The sequence below is a fragment of the Hordeum vulgare genome, chromosome 5H (genome assembly GCF_904849725.1).
Source record: "Hordeum vulgare subsp. vulgare chromosome 5H, MorexV3_pseudomolecules_assembly, whole genome shotgun sequence".
Classification (NCBI taxonomy): Eukaryota; Viridiplantae; Streptophyta; class Magnoliopsida; order Poales; family Poaceae; genus Hordeum; species Hordeum vulgare.
The window spans coordinates 399,031,600-399,054,615 of NC_058522.1; the positions used below are offsets into that span (position 1 = coordinate 399,031,600).

Consider the following 23,016-nt stretch of genomic DNA (forward strand, 5'->3'; position numbering starts at 1 on the left):
GCAATGCAACGGGGGCGTGTTGCTACGGCTAGACAAGGAGCGAAGCAGGGGATGGCTGATACGGTGTGGAAGGATATGTGTATTGACTTTTTTCGAAAGGGCTGAGATAAACAGACCGAACGGCTGACGACAATCGGTTGATTCATAGCAGACGCCAATCAAAATTCTGTTTTGAAGGACATCTATATACAAAAATAGTTTTATGGACTGTGTTTTGACGCCTTAAGGCGCCAGCTTTGCGTGCGTGATATCTAGGCCCACATGTCTGAGAATACTACGTTCAAGTTGCGTCCCTTTCATCATACATCCCTCATTTCGATGCAACAAAGAAATGCGTCCCTTTCATCATACATCCCTCATTCCGATGCAACAAAGAAATGTGTCCCTTTCATCATACATCCCTCATTCGGATGCAACAAAGAAATGTTGTAGCAAAGCAGTTTCAGACTAACTGCGAGTGTATGAAACATAGACTGAGTTCATGCTAAACGTTCAAATAACAATTTCCTAAATGATTTCGAAAAATTAAGAAATGAATAACGAAACGCCGGGGTTTTCGCGGGTAACAAACTAACTAACAACCAGCGAGATATCGCCAAACCATTCCGCAACCAGCTCCCTCCTCCTGACAGGCCCTCGTCCATTCCCTTTTCTCCTGTCCAGCGTTGTTATACACTGACTCGCCGCGCTAACTGACCGCCGCCGTAGCGGCGGCGCGCCGATCGACGAGAGGCCCCCCTCCGGCCGCGGCATTGTGCGCCAGCTATCACGCGGAGACGGCAAGATGAGCATGATCGACGTGCTGACCCGGGTGGACGCCATCTGCAAGAAGTACGAGAGGTACGACGCCGACAAGCACCGGAACGACGCCGCCGACCCCTTCTCGCGGCTCTACGCCGACATGGACGCGGTGATCGACGAAGCCATCGAGGTCTCAGTCCCCCGCCTCCTCCTCCTCGCGTCGCTATCTGCATGCGCGCGGCCTTCCTCCGTCGCTCTCAAACTGTTGTCTCCCTTGATTTTTTTTCTGAAATGCCGCGCTTACGGTTCATGACGAACTGTGATTGAATTCAGAAGTCGGAGCGGGCCGCGAGGGAGACGAACCGGGCGGCGGCGGTGACCCTCAACGCCGGCGTGCGGCGCACGAAGGTGCAGCTCGCGGAGGATGTGGTCAAGCTCCAGAAGCTAGTCGGCAAGAAGGTGACGAAAATAATAGATCACACGCCATCAATTCGATCCGAGCTCGTAGTTTTACCCCCCCCCCCCCCCCCCCAAAAAAAAAAAAATCCATGATTTTCATCTCGAAATTGACGGATTGACGGATCGTCCCGATGAGTTTTTGATACAATCATGGACGCATGAACGACTGAACATTGGACATGCATGCACAGATGAAAGGGGTTTCGCGGGAGGAGATGGCGCTGCGACCCGATCTGGTATCGGCATTGCAACAGAGGATCCAATCGATCCCCGACGGTGGCGGCGCGGCCGATCAGAACGGCGCCGGGAACGCTCGGCCGGGGCTCAAGTTCGACTCTTCAGGTTTCCTTTTTTCTTTCATCTGCGAAGTACCATCTCAGCTACTGAAATTGTGTTCAGTCTTGTCTCTGATGTTCCGGTGCATTCTTCAGTTACCACTGAACAGCAATTTCTTCAGTTTGCATATCATTCCTAATTGTAAGTAGTACTAGACCTCTGTTTCTAAATGCAAGACGTTTTGGCAGTTCAATTTGAGCTGCCAAAACGTTTTATATTTAGGAACAGAGAGGTTGTAGTATCTAGTGTGACGATAAAATTCCTCTGATTTTAGGGGATTATAAAGGTGCATATCCCATGTAAAAAAAGGCATAAGGATTTGGTTCTCTTTCAGAGTTGGGACCAATCATGTTTATCGTGTTTCAACTTCCAATTAGTTGCAGCTGAAACTTTGGACGAGGGCTACTTCCAGACCAGCGAGGAATCAGAGGCTTTCAGAAAGGAGTACGAGATGCGCCGGATCAAACAGGCACGATTCTGGTTTTATGCTGATCTAACTCATTTCTGTAAACTCACAGATACAGTAGATGCCATCACAAAACTAGCAGTTTGAGACTGACATGTGCGACCCACTCACATGTTCCAGTCAGACTTTCCAAAACCCTGAATTTACCTTTCTAAATGTGATGCACAGGATGAAGGGCTGGACTTCATTTCTGAAGGCCTGGACACGCTGAAAAACCTGGCAGAGGACATGGGTGAGGTCAGTTGCAATTCCCAATGCATGGAGTAGTACAGCCACAAGCTGAATCTAAACCTTGGTCCTCTGGAGCTGCAGTTGACTCTATGTAATTCTGCAGGAACTGGACAGGCAGGTTCCTCTGATGGACGAAATTGACAGAAAGGTTTTGATGTTCTACTCTTGCAAAAAATGCTTTGTTGCCCTCCTGTGCATAGCTGGAGCTAAACGAACATGCACAAATTATTTGCTGCAGGTCGACAAGGCTAACACAGAGCTAAGGAAGACCAATGTCAGGCTTAAAGAGACAGTCAACCAGGTGAGAGGAGTTAGATCCCTGATAAAGAACAACCTTCACTCTTTTGTTCTGCTGCTGACAACTCAATCTGGATTTGGGTGTCGTGCAGTTTCGATCGACCACCAACTTCACAGTAGATATCATACTGATCTGCATCATTCTTGGCATCGGTGCTTACCTCTACAAGTAGGCGCTCGCCGACCCTACTGATTATGCTCCAAGCCAACCTACTTGCCAGTCTTCATCTCACAATCTCAAACTTCTCTTATTATGCAGCGTGCTCGCCAAGTGAATCTTCGGCAGATGGTGGCATCAGAAATTTAGCATGCTCTGTTGAGTAAAATTATCAGTTGTAAAACTACTCTATTTTATCATTAGGAGTTACTACTACCAGGCAGCAACGACTGGTACTTTTCTGCATTGTTCCTAGGCAGGCTTGACAAGATCATTACTACTGTATTATTTTTGCAAAGGACAAACATAAGACAAGAATTTTGGGATGGAGAGTATTTATCATCATGTTCTGCGCAGAAAAGATCTACCGTGTTAGCAAAACAAATATACATGCTCAGACAGTAAAAATAAGGGTTAATTGGATAAATGCCACTCAAATTCTGGGGATTCTAAGAAAAGGAACACGAGATAACCCATAAATTGCGAGCGTGGTGATCTATTATGGATCCATTTTGACACAACGTATACAACAATTCCAAAAAATCCCTGCCACACAACACAAGATAGATTTGCAACATAGCAACCTACATAAGCATGCCAGTCAAACTCTACTTTCTACTTTGTTGCCTAGGTGCCTGACAAGCGCATGTTTAAAATACAAGACCCGAGGAACAAATATCATTTTTTGTGAAACACAAGATAATCAGTCAACCAAAATTGAGTGGACTGCACAACCGCTGAGTTCCTCGCATTGGTCATCGCATCTTGTAGTGTTGTGTTCTAGACACCTTGCACCTATTGCCATTTATGGCGTATTTCAGCGTAATGTCGATGTCTCGAGGGTTCTTCTTGTTGTTCGCAACTGTCATGCTGCCCGACAGAGTCTCCCCCTCGCAGATGGTTACTACATCCTCGAGATACAGAACAGTCTGCTTCCAGTGAGTGGATTTTGATCTGGGCCCTGCAAAGAGTAAATTGCACATTCATTCATTACTCACCGGATAGCTTGAAGAAACGAGCCAGACAACCATACTTTGTATGACAAAAGGAGAGGACAGACAAACCTGTCGAGAAGCCCATCAGCTTATGGCATTTGGTGAATGACACGTTGAAATAAGCAACAAGAGCATGGATGAAGTCGTTACGCTCTGCTACCAATTTGAACGGCACAGTAAATGACGCATCCCCAGATGACATCTTGGAAATATCCATAGTCTGAAACAGATGTCCATAAACAAATGGATTTAAGCTGATATGCCACTTGGAACAGATATAATACAGAAACAAAAGATAACTTGGTTCAGAGTATGCCGTTACCTTTAGTAACTGACAGTTAGTGACGATCTGATTTTGATCCACAGTATCTACAAGTGGCTCCATCATTGCCTGTTTCTTAATACAGCTCATATCAAAGCCATACACATTATTCCAAACTGCAAGGGTAAAAAACACCATAAGAGAGATGTAAATATAAGCTCAGGAGAACTTCCCAACACATGCTGCATGAAAGTCCAGTGCACCATGCACCACCATACTTACATTCAATTTTGTCCTCCTTATATTCTGCATCTTCTATTGCAGTAAGATGTAAAGAGGCTTTGTCTGGCAGGACAACTCCATCGTCAGCCTACATAGCAGCAACAAGTAAAATAAGATACAATCCCCCAAAGTTCCAGTACAAAACAGCAGGTCCAAATATTCAATCAACGTTGCCTCTTGGAGTATCAAGTTAAAAAGAAACTACAAAGAAGGAAATGTATAAGAAATTGTAAACACTTGAACCCTGTGAAGGGTCACTTACCAGCCATTTATCACGTGCAAAAAGAACAGTGTCCAGCATATTCTCAAACAGGAGGAAATAACCCATCCATTCAGAGATTATGACATCTACTTTCGGGACGGGAAGCTCAATTTCTTCAACTTTCCCTTTAATTACCGTAATGACTGCAAGGGAAGCAAAATGTAAGAAGTATATCACAACAAGAGATTAACATGTTACAAAATCTATCATACAATAGATAGTAAAACGACAGGAAATCACCTTCAGAAAATCCATTTGTCTTCACAATTTCCTTTGCCATGTCTGCCATCTGGGAGCATTCAATCTGTAAATGAAAGAACAACTCTATGTTAAGAAAATAAAAAGAAGGTTGCATGGTAAGAAGTGACAGGAAGTGTTCATCCAACCAGAGTAAAATGACAAAAATAATCCCCTGCATCGCAAACTAAAGAATATCTGAAATCCCAAACTTCACAGGACAACATAGACATCACTTGGTGTTTTATCTATTGAAATACATATCAAAGGAAACACAAAAGCACGGCAACAGCAGGACAAACATATTTAGGTCAATATTTTCTGGCTCTTCATTACCAGGACATGTTTTTTACAAAAATATAATGATGGTACTGAAATATATGGGTAGGCAAAGTTAACTATTTCATTTCAGATCATAGATAGTTGGGTAAACACAACTCTATGGAAGACTAAACCAACAAGTACATCAGCCAATATACCAGTTTATTCAAATAATGCACATTCGTTACAATAGCTTAGGATAACTAAATAACCATTGTAGACTTGAATTGAAAACATGAATTTAGTACACTGACCGCATAGACATGCTTAGCTCCTGCCTTCGCACAAAAAAGTGATAGGATACCGGTTCCAGCGCCAACATCAAGGACTATTTTGTCCTTGAAAAGAAAGTTATTCTGGGTGATGACATTTTGATATGACCTTGTCCGAACAACATCTTTTAGCATTTCCTGTAATCAATACATGGAAATAATTGGCACCACAGATATTTGGTATTGTATTAAACAACGATGAAGAATTGCAATAGAGAGAGGAGAGGTAGTGTTGCATTCAGAACTGCTTACTTCATGAATACCTGCAAAACAAACACCAAAGGCGAAGTATGAGTACAAAATAAACATATTGCAAAGGAGACAGTGCATTTTAGACAATTCATGGAAGTCACACATATGACATAATAAAATACTTTCTCCATTCCTAAATATAAATCTTTCTAGAGATTTCACTACGGACTACATATGGATGCATATAGACATGTTTTAGTGTATAGATTCAATCATTTTGCATCGTATGTAGTCCGTAGAGGAATCTCTAGAAAGACTTATACTCCCTCCGTACCTAAATATAAGTCTTTTAAGATATTTCACTAGGTGTCTACATACGAAGCAAAATGAGTGAATCTATACTCTAAAGTATGTCTATATGCTTTCGTATGTAGTCCATTAGTGAAACCTCTAAAAAGACTTATATTTAGGAACGGAGGGAGTATTTAGGAACGGAGAGAGTCGTAAATGATACACTCGATCCAGGAAGGAACTCAGGAAAAATATAGTTCAATGCTAATGATGTTTGCCAGTATGAAACAGCATAGACATGGTAAAACTACAAAAAAAAAAAGATTCAGAAGACCACCATGGCCAAACTATTATTAAACAAGAACTAGAAAATGGCCCTTTTTCATACAATGTCACACTAAACCACAGCAAGGAAAATTTAGCACCAAACAACTAGGCAGTAAACATGGGGACAAAAGGGAACTAATATCTAACAGTAATAAGCACATCTGCACATGAAAGAACACAAGTACTCCCTCCGTTCCTAAATATAAGTTTTTTAAGATATTTCACTAGAAGTCTACATACGGAACAAAATGAGTGAATCTACACTCTAAAGTATGTCTATATACATTCGTATGTAGTCCACTAATGAAACCTCTTTAAAGACTTATATTTAGGAACGGAGGGAGTAGTAAGGACCACCAACTTTTACCACCAGCGAAAACATGCAACTACTTCATCCGTTCCATATTATTCGTTGCTCAAACAGATGTATCTAGCACTGAAATACGTCTAGATATATCTGTTTCAACGACACCTAATATGGAAAGGAGGGACTACAAATTTTTTTATTCATTCGAGTGAACGCAGCTTAACTAAAGGTCAAATTTTCATTCAGCAGAACAACCTAATGTCAAATAAGAAATGACGCCATCAAACATCTCTCATTTTCACCAATCATCATGTTTATAGGTGAGAATTAGTGTATGATCCAACTGAGATTCAGGGAGACTTGTTATTCTGTATGCTGCACTAATCCTGCAAAAGATTTATCTTTCACACCTTGACCAAATTTTCTCGCCAGTACAACCGGACGATACAACACCCCATGCTCTCCCATAAATAAACTACTAGTCAAAAGACTGAAAAAGTAAATCCCCAACGCCGCGGGCTAACAGAAATCCACGGGAAAACAGCATGTCTTCTCGAATCGGACGGAGCGCGCGTACCGAAGTGGGAGTAGGAGTCGAAGTAGTAGTCGGCGCTGGTCTTGTCGTTGCCGATGACCTCCTCCTCCGCGGCGGCGGCGGCGGGGGTGCTCTCCTCCACCTCCATCCCCACCTCCCCCGCCGCCTCGTCGGCGTCCTCGAACCTGAGCCTGGAAGCCGTCGCCTCCGCGAGGCCGCCGTTGGCGTCGCGGCTGCCGCTGCCCTTGCGCCGATCCATCTCGTGGGTTTTGGCTGGCGTGCTCTCGCTCGCTCTGGCGCGCCGCAAAGCAGGGGAGGCTGGGCTAGGCTAGGGTTTTGGGAGGGGAGCGGAGGAAACGCGGAGGTTTTATATAGGTGGCCACCGTGGCATAAATATCTCAGTCCGGCGTGACAACGGCGTGTGGCTCCAACTGCACGAGGGGTCAGAGTCGGACTCCACCTTGTGTGGCAAAATTCAGCAAAACTGTTGCCGTCGATGACTGTACAGTTTTGGTACATATATTTGGAAAATAAAGTTGCTCGTTGCTATGTTTTGCACTTTCCTTGGAAAAAAAGACGGACTACTGCTTTGCTTATGACTATAGTTTCTTTTTTTTTTTTGAAAGTCTTATATGACTATAGTTTTGGAAGATACCGTATAAAATTGTTCATGCATGTAACTTCTCTGTATTACTTAAAAATAGTACTATTTGTATGGAACATACTCTTTGGTCACTGTGTATATATATCTGATATGAAATTTTTTATTTTAATATAAAATATAAAAAAATAGAAGTTTTTTAGAAAAGACTTAAAACTTGACTTTCTTGTGCATTGGTATGTAAGTTTTCACGGTCAGAAAACCATTTTTTACTTCAGGGCAAAATAATAAAAATTATTTGCTACTATAGTCACTATTCACATTATTTTAACCAAAAAAATTGTTTTTTCTAAAATAAGTCAACGGGTTTTTTTTCTTTTGTGAATTTTTTTAATACGAGTATAATGGAAGTTGAAGTTTATTTCAAAACGAATCGAAATTTGATGACTTTTTATTTAATTACTATTTTTTCTTCATAAGTTCATATAGGATGTATATATGCACCCATAGACAAAAGGTTCCTGTCCCTATTTGTACTTATATTAAAAAGCGTAAGCTATTGAGAGTCCACCTTGAAATCCATACCTTGCTGTCACACCCTCATGTCGTTCAAATTTTTTTTGATTGATTTCTCATTTCTTATGATCAATAGTTGCATTATGAAAGAAAATGATAATGTGATCTCCATGCAAACGCCAATTTGTGTGTCCTCTTTACATATTTCCTACTAGTCCAACGAATTCTCTAACAAAACTTGAACCTCTTTTGCCGATATCTAGTATATGCATTCACCGAGGCACAACACAACTTCTCAAATTCTTTTTATAGTTTGTTGATTTTCTTCTTTGGCCCCTTTCAGACCTCTTTGTCCCATTAATGATCAACATGCATCGCTCTTATGCGATCAACCTAATGGGTCAGATACCAACTAACTTTGCTTTATTCCACTCAAAAAAAAATTACCGTTTCTTTCGGCATCAATCTAGCCTCAAGCTTCCTTCCCTCTAATGATTGCCGAAGTAACGGTGATCTGATGTAAGTGCTCCTCGTTGACAACAACCACTGGTGGGAATTTAATAGCCCAACCGACATTACACACAACCTGGCCCAATCTCTCTCCAATCTCTCTTCTTCTTCAAGTGAACATATCACCTATGTGTCATGTATCCTCCAAACCACAGTACGCTAGACAGTTCCTAACATTATGCATCATATGGTTGGGCATTGTCTTCTTCTTTTTTACTTTGAAACAAGATTTCGTTAAATAACCGATCACAACCGAGAGGTCTAGATGCAGTGGTGGAGGTCATTCAAATAGCCCCAAAAAAATTATTTAGCCCCATGATAGGCATCCATAGAAGCATGTTAGGTGCTAGTCCACCCATCCTCTCTCGTGAACACATCGATGAATTTTGGGTCTGACGAGGTCCTGTACCGAAGGTGGCTAACACCCAGGAACCCGGCCTCATCATTCACTAGGGGGGCCATCAGGCCAAGACGTGACATAAAACCTAAGAGGCCAAACGACCTTCTTGACGCCCTAAGATGGCATGTGCCATGTAAACCCTAGGCCTCACTTGCCTATATAAAGGGAGGACTAGGGTTCCTCTCAATCATCTATAATCACATATATAGGAGAACACTCAGTATTGAACCAATGGGCCATAATGCCAACTCAGGATTTTTCACTTGCCCGCGTGCTACATCATGTGAAGCTCCACGTTTTCCTAAGATGTTTGCAATGTTCATTCTCATCAGAGACGGAGGACGAAAAAAATTAAGGTATGACAGATTGTCAACTAAAAAATGAAGCACAAAAATACTCAATTCATAGTGAAGCTTTCAATGATGTCTAGAAAATGCATGCTGGGCTCAAAATGTATATGCTTGTACTCATATAAAAATTGGTGTCGAATCAAGGTGTGGCGGCCGCCACACCTTGCCCACTGGGCTCCTCCACCAGTGGTTCTTATATATTGGTTCCCATCTCCATTCTCTTTATGATCCGAGTTTTATATATAGAGAGACACAGTTGAATTACCCCGATATATAGCATTCCATCACTAGCTTCCCATATGAAAATTGCCATTGGTAGTTCTACCATGTGTTGGGGAACGTCGCATGGGAAACAAAAATTTTCCTACGCGCACGAAGACCTATCATGGTGATGTCCATCTACGAGAGGGGATTTCCGATCTACGTACCCTTGTAGATCGCACAGCAGAAGCGTTAAGAAACGCGGTTGATGTAGTGGAACGTCCTCACGTCCCTCGATCCACCCCGCGAACCGTCCCACGAACCGTCCCGCGATCCGTCCCACGATCCGCTCCGATCTAGTGCCGAACGGACGGCACCTCCGCGTTCAGCACACGTACAACTCGACGATGATCTCGGCCTTCTTGATCCAGCAAGAGAGACGGAGAGGTAGATGAGTTCTCCGGCAGCGTGACGGCGCTCCGGAGGTTGGTGGTGATCTAATCTCACCAGGGCTCCGCCCGAGCTCCGCAGAAACGCGATCTAGAGGTAAAACCGTGGAGGTATGTGGTCGGGCTGCCGTGGCAAAAGTTGTCTCAAATCAGCCCTAATACCTCAGTATATATAGGAGGGAGGGGGAGGGAAGAGGCAACCTCAAACCCTCAAGGTTTGGCCGAAATTGGAGGTGGAGGAGTCCTACTCCAATCCTACTTGGAGTAGGATTCCACCTTCCCACTTGGAAACTCTTTCCACCTTGTGTTTTTTCCTTCTCAAACCTTATGGGCCTTAGTGGGAACTTATTCCAGCCCACTAGGGGATGGTTTATCTTTTCCCATAGCCCATGAGACCCCTTGGGGCGTGACACCCCTCCCGATGGTCCCCGGCACCCCTCCCGGCACTCCTGGTACACTACCGATGAGCCCGAAACTTTTCCGGTGACCAAAACAGGACTTCCTATATATCAATCTTTACCTCCAGACCATTCCGGAGCTCCTCGTGACGTCCTGGATCTCATCCGGGACTCCGAACAACATTCGGTAACCAACCATATAACTCAAATACGCATAAAACAACGTCGAACCTTAAGTGTGCAGACCCTGCGGGTTCGAGAACTATGTAGACATGACCCGAGTGACTCCTCGGTCAATATCCAATAGCGCGACCTGGATGCCCATATTGGATCCCACATATTCTACGAAGATCTTATCGTTTGAACCTCAGTGCCAAGGATTCATATAATCCCGTATGTCATTCCCTTTGTCCTTCGGTATGTTACTTGCCCGAGATTCGATCGTCAGTATCCGCATACCTATTTCAATCTCATTTACCGGCAAGTCTCTTTACTCGTTCCGTAATACAAGATCCCGCAACTTACACTAAGTCACGTTGCTTGCAAGGCTTGTGTGTGATGTTGTATTACCAAGTGGGCCCCGAGATACCTCTCCGTCACACGGAGTGACAAATCCCAGTCTCGATCCATACTAACTCAACTAACACCTTCGGAGATAGCTGTAGAGCATCTTTATAGTCACCCAGTTACGTTGCGACGTTTGATACACACAAAGCATTCCTCCGGTGTCAGTGAGTTATATGATCTCATGGTCATAGGAACAAATACTTGACATGCAGAAAACAGTAGCAACAAAATGACACGATCAACATGCTACGTCTATTAGTTTGGGTCTAGTCCATCACATGATTCTCCTAATGATGTGATCCCGTTTATCAAATGACAACACTTGCCTATGGTCAGGAAACCTTGACCATCTTTGATCAACGAGCTAGTCAACTAGAGGCTTACTAGGGACAGTGTTTTGTCTATGTATCCACACAAGTATTGTGTTTCCAATCAATACAATTATAGCATGGATAATAAACGATTATCATGAACTCAGAAATATAATAATAACTAATTTATTATTGCCTCTAGGGCATATTTCCAACAGTCTCCCACTTGCACTAGAGTCAATAATCTAGTTCACATCACCATGTGATTCCAACGAATCCAACACCCGTATAGTTATGGGGTCTGATCACGTCTTGCTCGTGAGAGAGGTTTTAGTCAATGGTTCTGAAACTTTCAGATCTGTGTGTTCTTTACAAATCTTTATGTCATCTTATAGATGCTGCTACTATGCGCTATTTGGAAATACTCCAAATATCTACTCTACTATACGAATCCGTTTCACTACTCATAGTTATTCGGATTAGTGTCAAAGCTTGCATCGACGTAACCCTTTACGACGAACTCTTTAACCACCTCCATAATCGAGAAAAATTCCTTAGTCCATCAGTTACTAAGGATAAATTTTGACCGCTGCTAGTGATTCAATCATGGATCACTCTCTGTACCTCTCAACAGACTTGCTGCAAGGCACACATCAGGTGCGGTACTCAGCATGGCATACTTCAGATTCTACGGCCAAGGCATAGAAGACGACCTTCGTCTATTCTATTTATTCTGCTGGGGTCGAGTTTTGAGTCTTACTCAAATTCACACCTCACAACGCAACCAAGAACTCCTTCTTTGCTGATCTATTTTGAACTCCTTCAAAAACTTGTCAAGGCATGGATCTTGTTGAAACTTCCATTAAGCGCTTTCGATCTATCTCCATAGATCTTTGATGCTCAACGTTCAAGTAGCGCAATCCAGGTACTGCTTTGAAAACTCCTTTCAAACAACCTTGTATGCTTTACAGAAATTCTATATTACTTCTGATCCACAATATGTCAACCACATATACTTATCAGAAATTCTATAGTGCTCCCACTCACTTCTTTGGAAATACAAGTTTCTCATAAACCTTGTACAAACCAAAATCTTTGATCATCTCACCAAAGTGTATATTCCAACTCCGAGATGCTTGCACCAGTCCATTGAAGGATCGCTGGAGCTTGCATACTTGCTAGTATCTTTAGGATCGACAAAACCTCCTGGTTGTATCACATACAATGTTTGCTCAAGGAAACCGTCGAGGAAACAATGTTTTGACATCCTATGTGCAATATTTCATAAATAATGCAACAACTACTAACATAATTCTAACAGACTTTTAGCATCGCTACGAGTGAGAAAGTCTCATCATAGTCAACTGTTTGATCTTGTCGGAAACATCTTTGCGACAAGTCGAGCTTTTCTTAATAGTGACTTATCACCATCATCGTCTGTCTTCCTTTTAAAGATCCATCTTTACTCAATAGTCCTACGACTATCAAGTAGTTCTTCCAAAGTCTACACTTTCTTTTCATACATGGATCCTCTCTCGGATTTCATGGCTTCCAGCCATTTGTCGGAATCCGGGCCCACCATTGTTTTCTCCATAACTCGTAGGTTCACTGTTGCTCAACAACATGACTTCCAAGACAGGGTTACCGTACCACTCTGTAGTAGTACGCGACCTTCTCAACCTACGAGGCTTGTAGTAACTTGATCCGATGCTCGATGATAACCATCATCAGCTTTTACTTCAATTGGTGTAGGCGCCACAGGAACAACTTCCTGCACCCTGCTACATTGGTCGAAGTGATGGTTCAATAACCTCATCAAGTTCTACCACCCTCCCACTCAATTCTTTCGAGAGAAACCTTTCCTCGAGAAAGGATCCGTTTCTAGAAATAAACACTTTGCTTTCGAATCTGAGATAGGAGATGTACCCAACTGTTTTGGATATCCTACGAAGATGCATTTATCCGCTTTGGGTTCGAGCTTATCAGACTGAAACTTTTTCACATAAGTGTCGAAACCCCAAACTTTCAAGAAACGACAGTTTAGATTTCTCTAAACCTCGGTCTATACTGTGTCATCTCAACGGAAATACGTGGTGCCCTATTTAAAGTGAATGCGGTTGTCTCTAATGCATAACCCATAAACGATAGTGGTAATTCGATAAGAGACATCATAGCATGCACGATACCAAATAGTGCGTGGCTATGACGTTCAGACACATCATCACACTATGATGTTCCAGGTGGCATGAACTGCGAAACAATTTCCACATTGTCTTAACTGCGTACCAAAACTCGTAACTCAGATATTCATTTCTATGATCATATCGTAGATCGTTTATCCTCTTGTTACGACGAACTTCACTCTGAAACAGAATTGAACTTTTCAATATTTCAGACTTGTGATTCATTATGTAAATATTCTTGTATCTACTCAAATCGTCATTGAAGTAAGAACATAATGATATCCACTGCGTGCCTCAGCACCCATTGGACTGCATACATCAAAATGTATCACTTCCAACAAGTTACTATCTTGTTTCATCTCAATGAAAACAAGGCTTTGCTCATGTGGTATGATTTGCATGTCACTAGTGATTCAAAATCAAGTGAGTATAAAGGTCCATCAGCATGGAGCCTCTTCATGCAATTTATACCAACATGACTCAAGCGGCAGTGCCACAAGTAAGTGGTACTATCATCATTACCTCGTATCTTTTGGCACCAATATCATGAACATGTGTAACACTAGAATCGAGATTCAATAAATCATTGAAGGTGATTATTCAAGAAAATAGAGTAACCATTATTCTCTTTAAATGAATAATCGTATTGCAATAAACATGATCCAATCATGTTCATGCTTAACGCAAGCACCAAATAACAATTATTTAGGTTTAACACCAATCCCGATGGTAGAGGGAGCGTGCGACGTTTGATCATATCAACCTTGGAAACACTTCCAACACGTATTGTCACCTCGCCTTTAGCTAGTCTCCGTTTATGCCGTAGCTTTCATTTCGTGTTACTAGTCACTTAGCAACCGAACCGGTATCCAATACCCTCATGCTACTAGGAGTACTAGTAAAGTACACATCAACATCATGTATATCAAATATACTTCTTTCGACTTTTGCCAGCCTTCTTATTTACCAAGTATCTAGAGTTGCTCCGCCTCAGTGGATGTTCCCTTCATTACAGAAGCACTTAGTCTCGGGTTTGGGTTTAATCTTGGGTCTCTTCATTAGTGCAGCAACTGTTTTGCCGTTTCATGAAGTATCCCTTCTAGCCCTTGCCTTTCTTGAAACTTAGTGGTTTTACAAACCATCAACTATTGATGCTCCTTCTTGATTTCTACTTTCGCAATGTCAAACATCGTGAATCGCTCAAGGATCATTGTATCTATCCTTGATATGTTATAGTTCCTCACGAAGCTCTCACAGCTTGGTGGCAGTGACTTTGGAGAACCATCACTATCTCATCTTGAAGATTAACTCCCACTTGATTCAAGTGATTGTCGTACTCAGACAATCTGAGCACATGCTCAACGATTGAGATTTTCTCCTTTACTTTGTGGACAAAGAATCTTGTCGGAGGTCTCGTACCTCTCAACAAGGGCACGAGCATGAAATCACAACTTCTTCTCTTTAGAACATCTCTTATGTTCCGTGACGTTTGAAAACGTCTTCGGCGCCTTGCTTCTAAGCCATTAAGTATTTTGTACTGAACTATCGTGAAGTCATCAGAAACGTGTATGTCAGATTTTCACTGCATCCACAGACGATGCTCGAGGTGCAACACACCGAGTGGTGCATTAAGGACATAAGCCTTCTGCGCAGCAACGAGGACAATCCTCTGCAAAGTTTGCTACTATCAACTTTCAACTAAATTTTCTCTAGGAACATATAAAAATAGTAGAGCTATAGCGCAAGCTACATCGTAATTCGCAAAGACCATTAGACTATGTTCATGACAATTAGTTCAATTAATCATATTACTTAAGAACTCCCACTCAAAAAGTACATCTCTCTAGTCATTTGAGTGGTACATGATCCAAATCCACTATCTCAAGTCCGATCATCACGTGAGTCGAGAATAGTTTTAGTGGTAAGCATCTATATGCTAATCATATCAACTATACAATTCATGCTCGACCTTTCGGTCTCATGTGTTCCGAGGCCATGTCTGCACATGCTAGGCTCGTCAAGCTTAACCCGAGTATTCCGCGTGTGCAACTGTTTTGCACCCGTTGTATGTGAACGTTGAGTCTATCACACCCGATCATCACGTGGTGTCTCGAAACGAAGAACTGTCGCAACGGTGCACAGTCGGGGAGAACACAATTTTGTCTTGAAATTTTAGTGAGAGATCACCTCATAATGCTACCGTCGTTCTAAGCAAGATAAGGTGCATAAAGGATTAACATCACATGCAATTCATAAGTGACATGATATGGCCATCATCATGTGCTTCTTGATCTCCATCACCAAAGCACCGGCACGATCTTCTTGTCACCGGCGTCACACCATGATCTCCATCATCATGATCTCCATCAACGTGTCGCCATCGGGGTTGTCGTGCTACTCATGCTATTACTACTAAAGCTACGTCCTAGCAATATAGTAAACGCATCTGCATGCACAAATGTTAGTTTAAAGACAACCCTATGGCTCCTGCCGGTTGTCGTACCATCGACGTGCAAGTCGATATTAACTATTACAACATGATCATCTCATACATCCAATATATCACATCACATCGTTGGCCATATCACATCACAAGCATACCCTGCAAAAACAAGTTAGACGTCCTCTAATTGTTGTTGCATGTTTTACGTGGTGACCATGGGTATCTAGTAGGATCGCATCTTACTTACGTAAACACCACAACGAAGATATATGAATTGCTATTTAACCTCATCCAAGGACCTCCTCAGTCAATTTCGATTCAACTAAAGTTGGAGAAACTGACACCCGCCAGTCATCTTTGAGCAACGGAGTTACTCGTAGCGATGAAACCAATCTCTCGTAAGCGTACGAGTAATGTCGGTCCGAGCCGCTTCGATCCAACAATACCGCGGAATCAAGATAAGACTAAGGAGGGCAGCAAAACGCACATCACCGCCCACAAAAACTTTTGTGTTCTACTCGAGAAGACATCTACGCATGAACCTAGCTCTGATACCACTGTTGGGGAACGTCGCATGGCAAACAAAAAATTTCCTACGCGTACGAAGACCTATCATGGTGATGTCCATCTACGAGAGGGGATTTCCGATCTACGTACCCTTGTAGATCGCACAGCAGAAGCGTTAAGAAACGCGGTTGATGTAGTGGAACGTCCTCACGTCCCTCGATCCACCCCGCGAACCGTCCCACGAACCGTCCCGCGATCCGTCCCACGATCCGCTCCGATCTAGTGCCGAACGGACGGCACCTCCGCGTTCAGCACACGTACAGCTCGACGATGATCTCGGCCTTCTTGATCCAGCAAGAGAGACGGAGAGGTAGATGAGTTCTCCGGCAGCGTGACGGCGCTCCGGAGGTTGGTGGTGATCTAATCTCACCAGGGCTCCGCCCGAGCTCCGCAGAAACGCGATCTAGAGGTAAAACCGTGGAGGTATGTGGTCGGGCTGCCGTGGCAAAAGTTGTCTCAAATCAGCCCTAATACCTCAGTATATATAGGAGGGAGGGGGAAGGAAGAGGCAGCCTCAAACCCTCAAGGTTTGGCCGAAATTGGAGGTGGAGGAGTCCTACTCCAATCCTACTTGGAGTAGGATTCCACCTTCCCACTTGGAAACTCTTTCCACCTTGTGTTTTTTCCTTCTCAAACCTTATGGGCCTTAGTGGGAACTTATTCCAGCCCACTAGGGGCTGGTTTATCTCTTCCCATAGCCCATGAGACCCCTTGGGGCGTGACACCCCTCCCGATGGTCCCCGGCACCCCTCCCGGCACTCCCGGTACACTACCGATGAGCCCGAAACTTTTTCGGTGACCAAAACAGGACTTCCTATATATCAATCTTTACCTCCGGACCATTCCGGAGCTCCTCGTGACGTCCTGGATCTCATCCGGGACTCCGAACAACATTCGGTAACCAACCATATAACTCAAATACGCATAAAACAACGTCGAACCTTAAGTGTGCAGACCCTGCGGGTTCGAGAACTATGTAGACATGACCCAAGTGACTCCTCGGTCAATATCCAATAGCGCGACCTGGATGCCCATATTGGATCCCACATATTCTACGAAGATCTTATCGTTTGAACCTCAGTGCCAAGGATTCATATAATCCCGTATGTCATTCCCTTTGTCCTTCGGTATGTTACTTGCCCGAGATTCGATCGTCAGTATCCGCATACCTATTTCAATCTCATTTACCGGCAAGTCTCTTTACTCGTTCCGTAATACAAGATCCCGCAACTTACACTAAGTCACGTTGCTTGCAAGGCTTGTGTGTGATGTTGTATTACCAAGTGGGCCCCGAGATACCTCTCCGTCACACGGAGTGACAAATCCCAGTCTCGATCCATACTAACTCAACTAACACCTTCGGAGATAGCTGTAGAGCATCTTTATAGTCACCCAGTTACGTTGCGACGTTTGATACACACAAAGCATTCCTCCGGTGTCAGTGAGTTATATGATCTCATGGTCATAGGAACAAATACTTGACATGCAGAAAACAGTAGCAACAAAATGACACGATCAACATGCTACGTCTATTAGTTTGGGTCTAGTCCATCACATGATTCTCCTAATGATGTGATCCCGTTTATCAAATGACAACACTTGCCTATGGTCAGGAAACCTTGACCATCTTTGATCAACGAGCTAGTCAACTAGAGGCTTACTAGGGACAGTGTTTTGTCTATGTATCCACACAAGTATTGTGTTTCCAATCAATACAATTATAGCATGGATAATAAACGATTATCATGAACTCAGAAATATAATAATAACTAATTTATTATTGCCTCTAGGGCATATTTCCAACACCATGACCATAGCTCAGCCCAAATAAAACTTGATCCTCTCCCTTGCTTTGCATCATCAAAATCTTAACCCCGACCTCTGCCTCACACACATCCTCTACCACGACAGCCATCTACGAGAATGAAGTCACCACACTCCGAGCTTTATTCGTCATGTTTACCATCTTCGCATTCTTGGAACCAGTGCCCAAGGAGACCACATTTGCCATGGACAGTGGACAATTTTTCACTTGTTGATACCATTCTTTTCTTTTGATTATTTGTTGTGGACACAAATCTTATGAATTTCTTGTTCATCTTGATTCTCGCATGTACTCGCACAAACTCGCCAATAAACATCATTGTGAGCTTGATATGAACTTCACTATATGTCCCAAGGGTCAGCACATCCCTCTAATGATATGATCCTTCAAAGATTTGTCCGGAAATATGTGAACATGCGCCCATACTAGGAGCTTGTCCACAAGCACCGACCGAGGGTTTAAGAATCCATGGCATTCTTCAATAAGAAGTGTTTTATGTTGGAAATATGCCATAGAGGTAATAATAAATTAGTTATTATTATATTTCATGTTCAAGATAATCGTTTATTATCCATGTTATAACTATATTGAATGGAAACATAAATGCATGTGTGGATATATAGACAAAACAATGTCCCTAGTAAATCTCTAGTTGACTAGCCTGTTGGTCAAGGATGGTTAAGGTTTCCTAGCCATAGACACGTCTTGTCACTTGATGGCGGGATCACATCATTAGGAGAATGATGTGATGGACAAGACCCAAACTATAAACGTAGCATATGATCGTGTCATTTTGTTGTTATTGTTTTCTGCATGTCAAGTATTCATTCCTATGATCATGAGATCATGTAACTCACTGACACCGGATGAATGCCTTGTGTGTATCAAACGTCGCAACGTTACTGGCTGACTATAAAGGTACTCTACAGGCATCTCAGAAGGTGTCCATTGAGTTGGCGTGGATCAAGACTGGGATTTGTCACTCCGTGTGACGGAGAGGTATCTCGGGGCCCACTCAGTAATACAACATCACAAACAAGCCTTACAAGCAATATGGCTAAAGAGTTAGTCACGTGATCTTGTATTATGGAACGAGTAAAGAGACTTGTCGGTAACGAGATTGAAATAGGTATGGAGATACCGACGATCGAATCTCGGGCAAGTAACATACCGAAGGATAAATGGAGTGATATACGGGATTGCGTGAATCCTTGGCATAGAGGTTCAACCGATAAGATCTTCATAGAATATGTAGGATCCAATATGGACGTCCAGGTCCCGCTATTGGATATTGGCCAGAGAGTGTCTCGGTCATGTCTACATAGATTTCGAACCCGCAGGGTCTGCACACTTAAAGTTCGATGATGTTTTCGGTATAGTTGAATTATTGATGTTGGTAACGAAATGTTGTTCAGAGTACCGAATGAGATCCCTGACGTCACGAGTGTCTCCGGAATGGTCCGGAAACAAAGATTGATATATAGGATTGATGCATTTGACCTCCGGAAAGATTTCAGGCATTACCGGTAAAGTACCGGGAGTGACGAATGGGTTCCGGGGTTTTACCGGGAGGGGCCACCCACCCGGGAGAGGACCTAATAGGCCCATGGGTTGCGCACCAGCCCTTAGTGGGCTGGTAAGGCCATCCCAATAGGGATATTTTGGCCAAGACAGCAATAAAGGAAAAAAAGAAAAGAAAAGAGAGAGGAGGTGGGAAAGAAGGAAAGGACTCCTCCTCCAAACCGAATTGGAGGAGGATTCCTTCCTCCTTGGCTCGGCTGACCCCTCCTACTTGGAGTAGGAGGCAAGCCACCACCCCTTGGTTCCTCCTATATATAATGGAGGGGTTTTAGGGTTTTTGCACCTCAAGAGATATCGTAGCTAGATCGGTACGGCACGGCGAAGCCCTGCCGGAGTAGCTCCACCACCATCACCGCCACGCCATCGTGCTGCCGAAGAATTCAGCTACCTCTTCGTCTCACTTGCTAGATCAAGAAGGCGGAGATCATCATCGAGCTGTACGTGTGCTGAACGCGGAGGTGTCATACGTTCGGTACTAGATCAGAATGGATCGTGGGACGGCGGCGATTTGGATCGCGAAGACGTTCCACTACATCAATCGTGTTTCTTAACGCTTCCCTCTTAGCGATCTACAAGGGTATGTAGATTCGATCTCCCTCTCGTAGATGATCATCACCATGATAGGTCTTCGTGTGCGTAGGAATTTTTTTGTTTCCGATGCAACGTTCCCCAACAGTGCCATCATGAGCTAGGTTCATGCGTAGATGAAATCTATAGTAGAACACGAAAGAGTTTGTGGGTGTTGATGTTCAATTTGCTGCCCTCCTTAGTCTTTTCTTGATTCAGCGGTATTGTTGGATTGAAGCGGCCCGGACCAACCTTACTCGTACGCTTACGAGAGACCGGTTTCATCGGCTGACATGCAACTTGTTAAATAAAGATGACTGGCGGGTGTCTGTTTCTTCAACTTTAGTTGAATCGGATTTGACCGAGGCGGTCCTTGGAGAAGGTTAAATAGCAATTTGCATATCACCATTGTGGCTTTGCGTAAGTAAGACGCAATCATACTAGATACCATAGCAACCACGTAAAACATGCAACAACAAATTAGAGGACGTCAAACTTGTTTTTTTGGGGTATGCATGTGATGTGATATGGCCAAACACATGATGTGATATATTGGATGTATGAGATGATCATGTTGTAATAGTTAAATATCGACTTCCACGTCGATGATACGACAACCGGCAGGAGCCACATGGTTGTATTTAAACTAACATTTGTGCTTGCATATGCGTTTACTATATTGATGGGTAGTAGCTTTAGTAGTAATAGCATAGATAGCACGACGACCTCGATGGCGGCACAATGATGGAGATCATGGTGTGGCGTCGGTGACGATGAATAACATGCTAGTGCTTTGGTGATTGAGATCAAGAAGCACAAGATCATGGCCATATCATGTCACTTATGATTTGCATGTGATGTTAATCCTTTTATGCACCTTATTTTGCTTAGAATGATGGTAGCATTATAAGGTGATCCCTCACTAAATTTTCATAATAAAATTGTGTTCTCCCCGACTGTACACCGTTGCGACAGTTCATTGTTTCGAGACACTACGTGATGATCGGGTGTGATAGACTCAACGTTCACATAGAACGGGTGCAAAACAGTTGCACATGCGGAACACTCGGGTTAAACTTGACGAGCCTAGCATGTACAAACATGGCCTCGGAACACAAGAGACCGAAAGGTCGAGCATGAATCATATAATTGATATGATCAACATGGAGATGTTCACCATTGAAACTATACTCAACTCACATGATGATCGGACTTGAGTTAGTGAATTTGGATCATGCGACACTCGAATGACTAGAGGTATGTATATTTGAGTGAGAGTTTATTAGTAATATGATTAACTAAACTCAATTGTCTTGAACATAGTCTAAGTAATCTTTGCAAAATTTTATGTTGTAGATCAATGGCTTGCGCAGTAGCAACCCTGAATTTCAATACGTTCCTAGAGAAAGCTAAGCTGAAAGATGATGGTAGCAACTTTGTAGACTGGGCTTGAAATCTGAGGCTTATCATCCAAGCTGGGCAAAAGAAATTATGTCCTTGATGCAGCGCTAGGAGATGAACCACCCGCTACGGCTGACCAAGACATTTTGAACGCTTGGCAAGCACGTAAGGATGACTACTCACTTGTTCAATGTGCAGTTTTGTATGGCTTGGAACCGGGACATCGAAGACGTTTTGAACGTCATGGAGCATATGAGATGTTCTAGGATTTGAAGTTTATCTTTGAGAAGAATGCCTGGATCGAGAGGTATGAGACCCCTGATAAATTCTATGCTTGCAAAATGGAGGAGAATTCGTCTGTCAGTGAACATGTGCTCAAAATGTTTGGGTACTCAAACCGTCTAGCTGAGCTGGGGATCGCTCTCCCACAAGAAGCTATCACTAACAAAATTCTTCAGTCACTGCCACCTAGCTACAAGAGCTTCGTGTTGAACTATAACATGCAAGGGATGAATAAGTCACTCGCCGAGCTGTTTGCGATGCTGAAAGTTGCAGAGTCAGAAATCCAGAAAGAGCATCAAGTGTTGATGGTCAATAAGACCACCAGTTTGAAGAAAAACGACAAAGGAAAGAACGGTAAATCCAAGAAGAGTGGAAACGTTATTGCCCTTCTGACGAAGAAACCCAAGGCTGGACCTAAGCCGGAAACTCAGTGTTATTATTGCAAGGGAACTGGTCACTAGAAGCGAAACTGTCCCAAGTATCTGGACTATAAGAAGGCAACCAATGCCAAACAAGGTATATTTGATATACATGTTATTGATGTGTACCTCACCAGCTCTCGTAGTAGTGCGTGGGTATTTGATACCGGTTCTGTTGCTCACATTTGCAACTCGAAACAGGAACTGCAGAATAAACGAAGGCTGGCGAAGGATGAAGTGATGATGCGCGTGGGAAATGGTTCCAAAGTTGATGCGATCGCCATCGGCACGATCTCACTTCAGTTACCATCGGGAATAGTTATGAACTTAAATAATTGTTAATTAGTGCCTGCGTTGAGCATGAACATTATATGAACATCTTGTTTATTGCGAGACGGTTACTCATTTAAGTCAAAGAATAACGGTTGTTCTACTATATGAGTAATATCTTTTATGGTCATGCACCCAATGTGAG

The 23,016-nt window shown here is 43.1% G+C and overlaps 2 protein-coding genes across 2 annotated transcripts; one reads left to right on the forward strand and one right to left on the reverse strand.

Annotated features, from left to right (window-relative positions):
• Window positions 1-680: 680 nt before the first annotated feature.
• Window positions 681-3,385, forward strand: LOC123395316 (syntaxin-71-like). Its single transcript, XM_045090300.1, has 9 exons — window positions 681-931; window positions 1,075-1,200; window positions 1,392-1,542; window positions 1,920-2,005; window positions 2,171-2,239; window positions 2,337-2,381; window positions 2,472-2,534; window positions 2,623-2,699; window positions 2,790-3,385. Exons 1-9 carry the CDS (start codon window positions 785-787, stop codon window positions 2,803-2,805), a joined length of 780 nt encoding a protein of 259 aa, XP_044946235.1. The 5' UTR covers window positions 681-784; the 3' UTR covers window positions 2,806-3,385.
• LOC123395315 (probable protein arginine N-methyltransferase 1) lies at window positions 3,157-7,304 on the reverse strand. The gene is made up of 9 exons (XM_045090299.1): window positions 7,013-7,304; window positions 5,571-5,581; window positions 5,301-5,456; window positions 4,729-4,792; window positions 4,489-4,631; window positions 4,227-4,314; window positions 4,005-4,120; window positions 3,752-3,902; window positions 3,157-3,648 (listed from the first exon to the last, which is right to left on the reverse strand). Exons 1-9 carry the CDS (start codon window positions 7,227-7,229, stop codon window positions 3,443-3,445), a joined length of 1,152 nt encoding a protein of 383 aa, XP_044946234.1. The 5' UTR covers window positions 7,230-7,304; the 3' UTR covers window positions 3,157-3,442.
• Window positions 7,305-23,016: the final 15,712 nt, after the last annotated feature.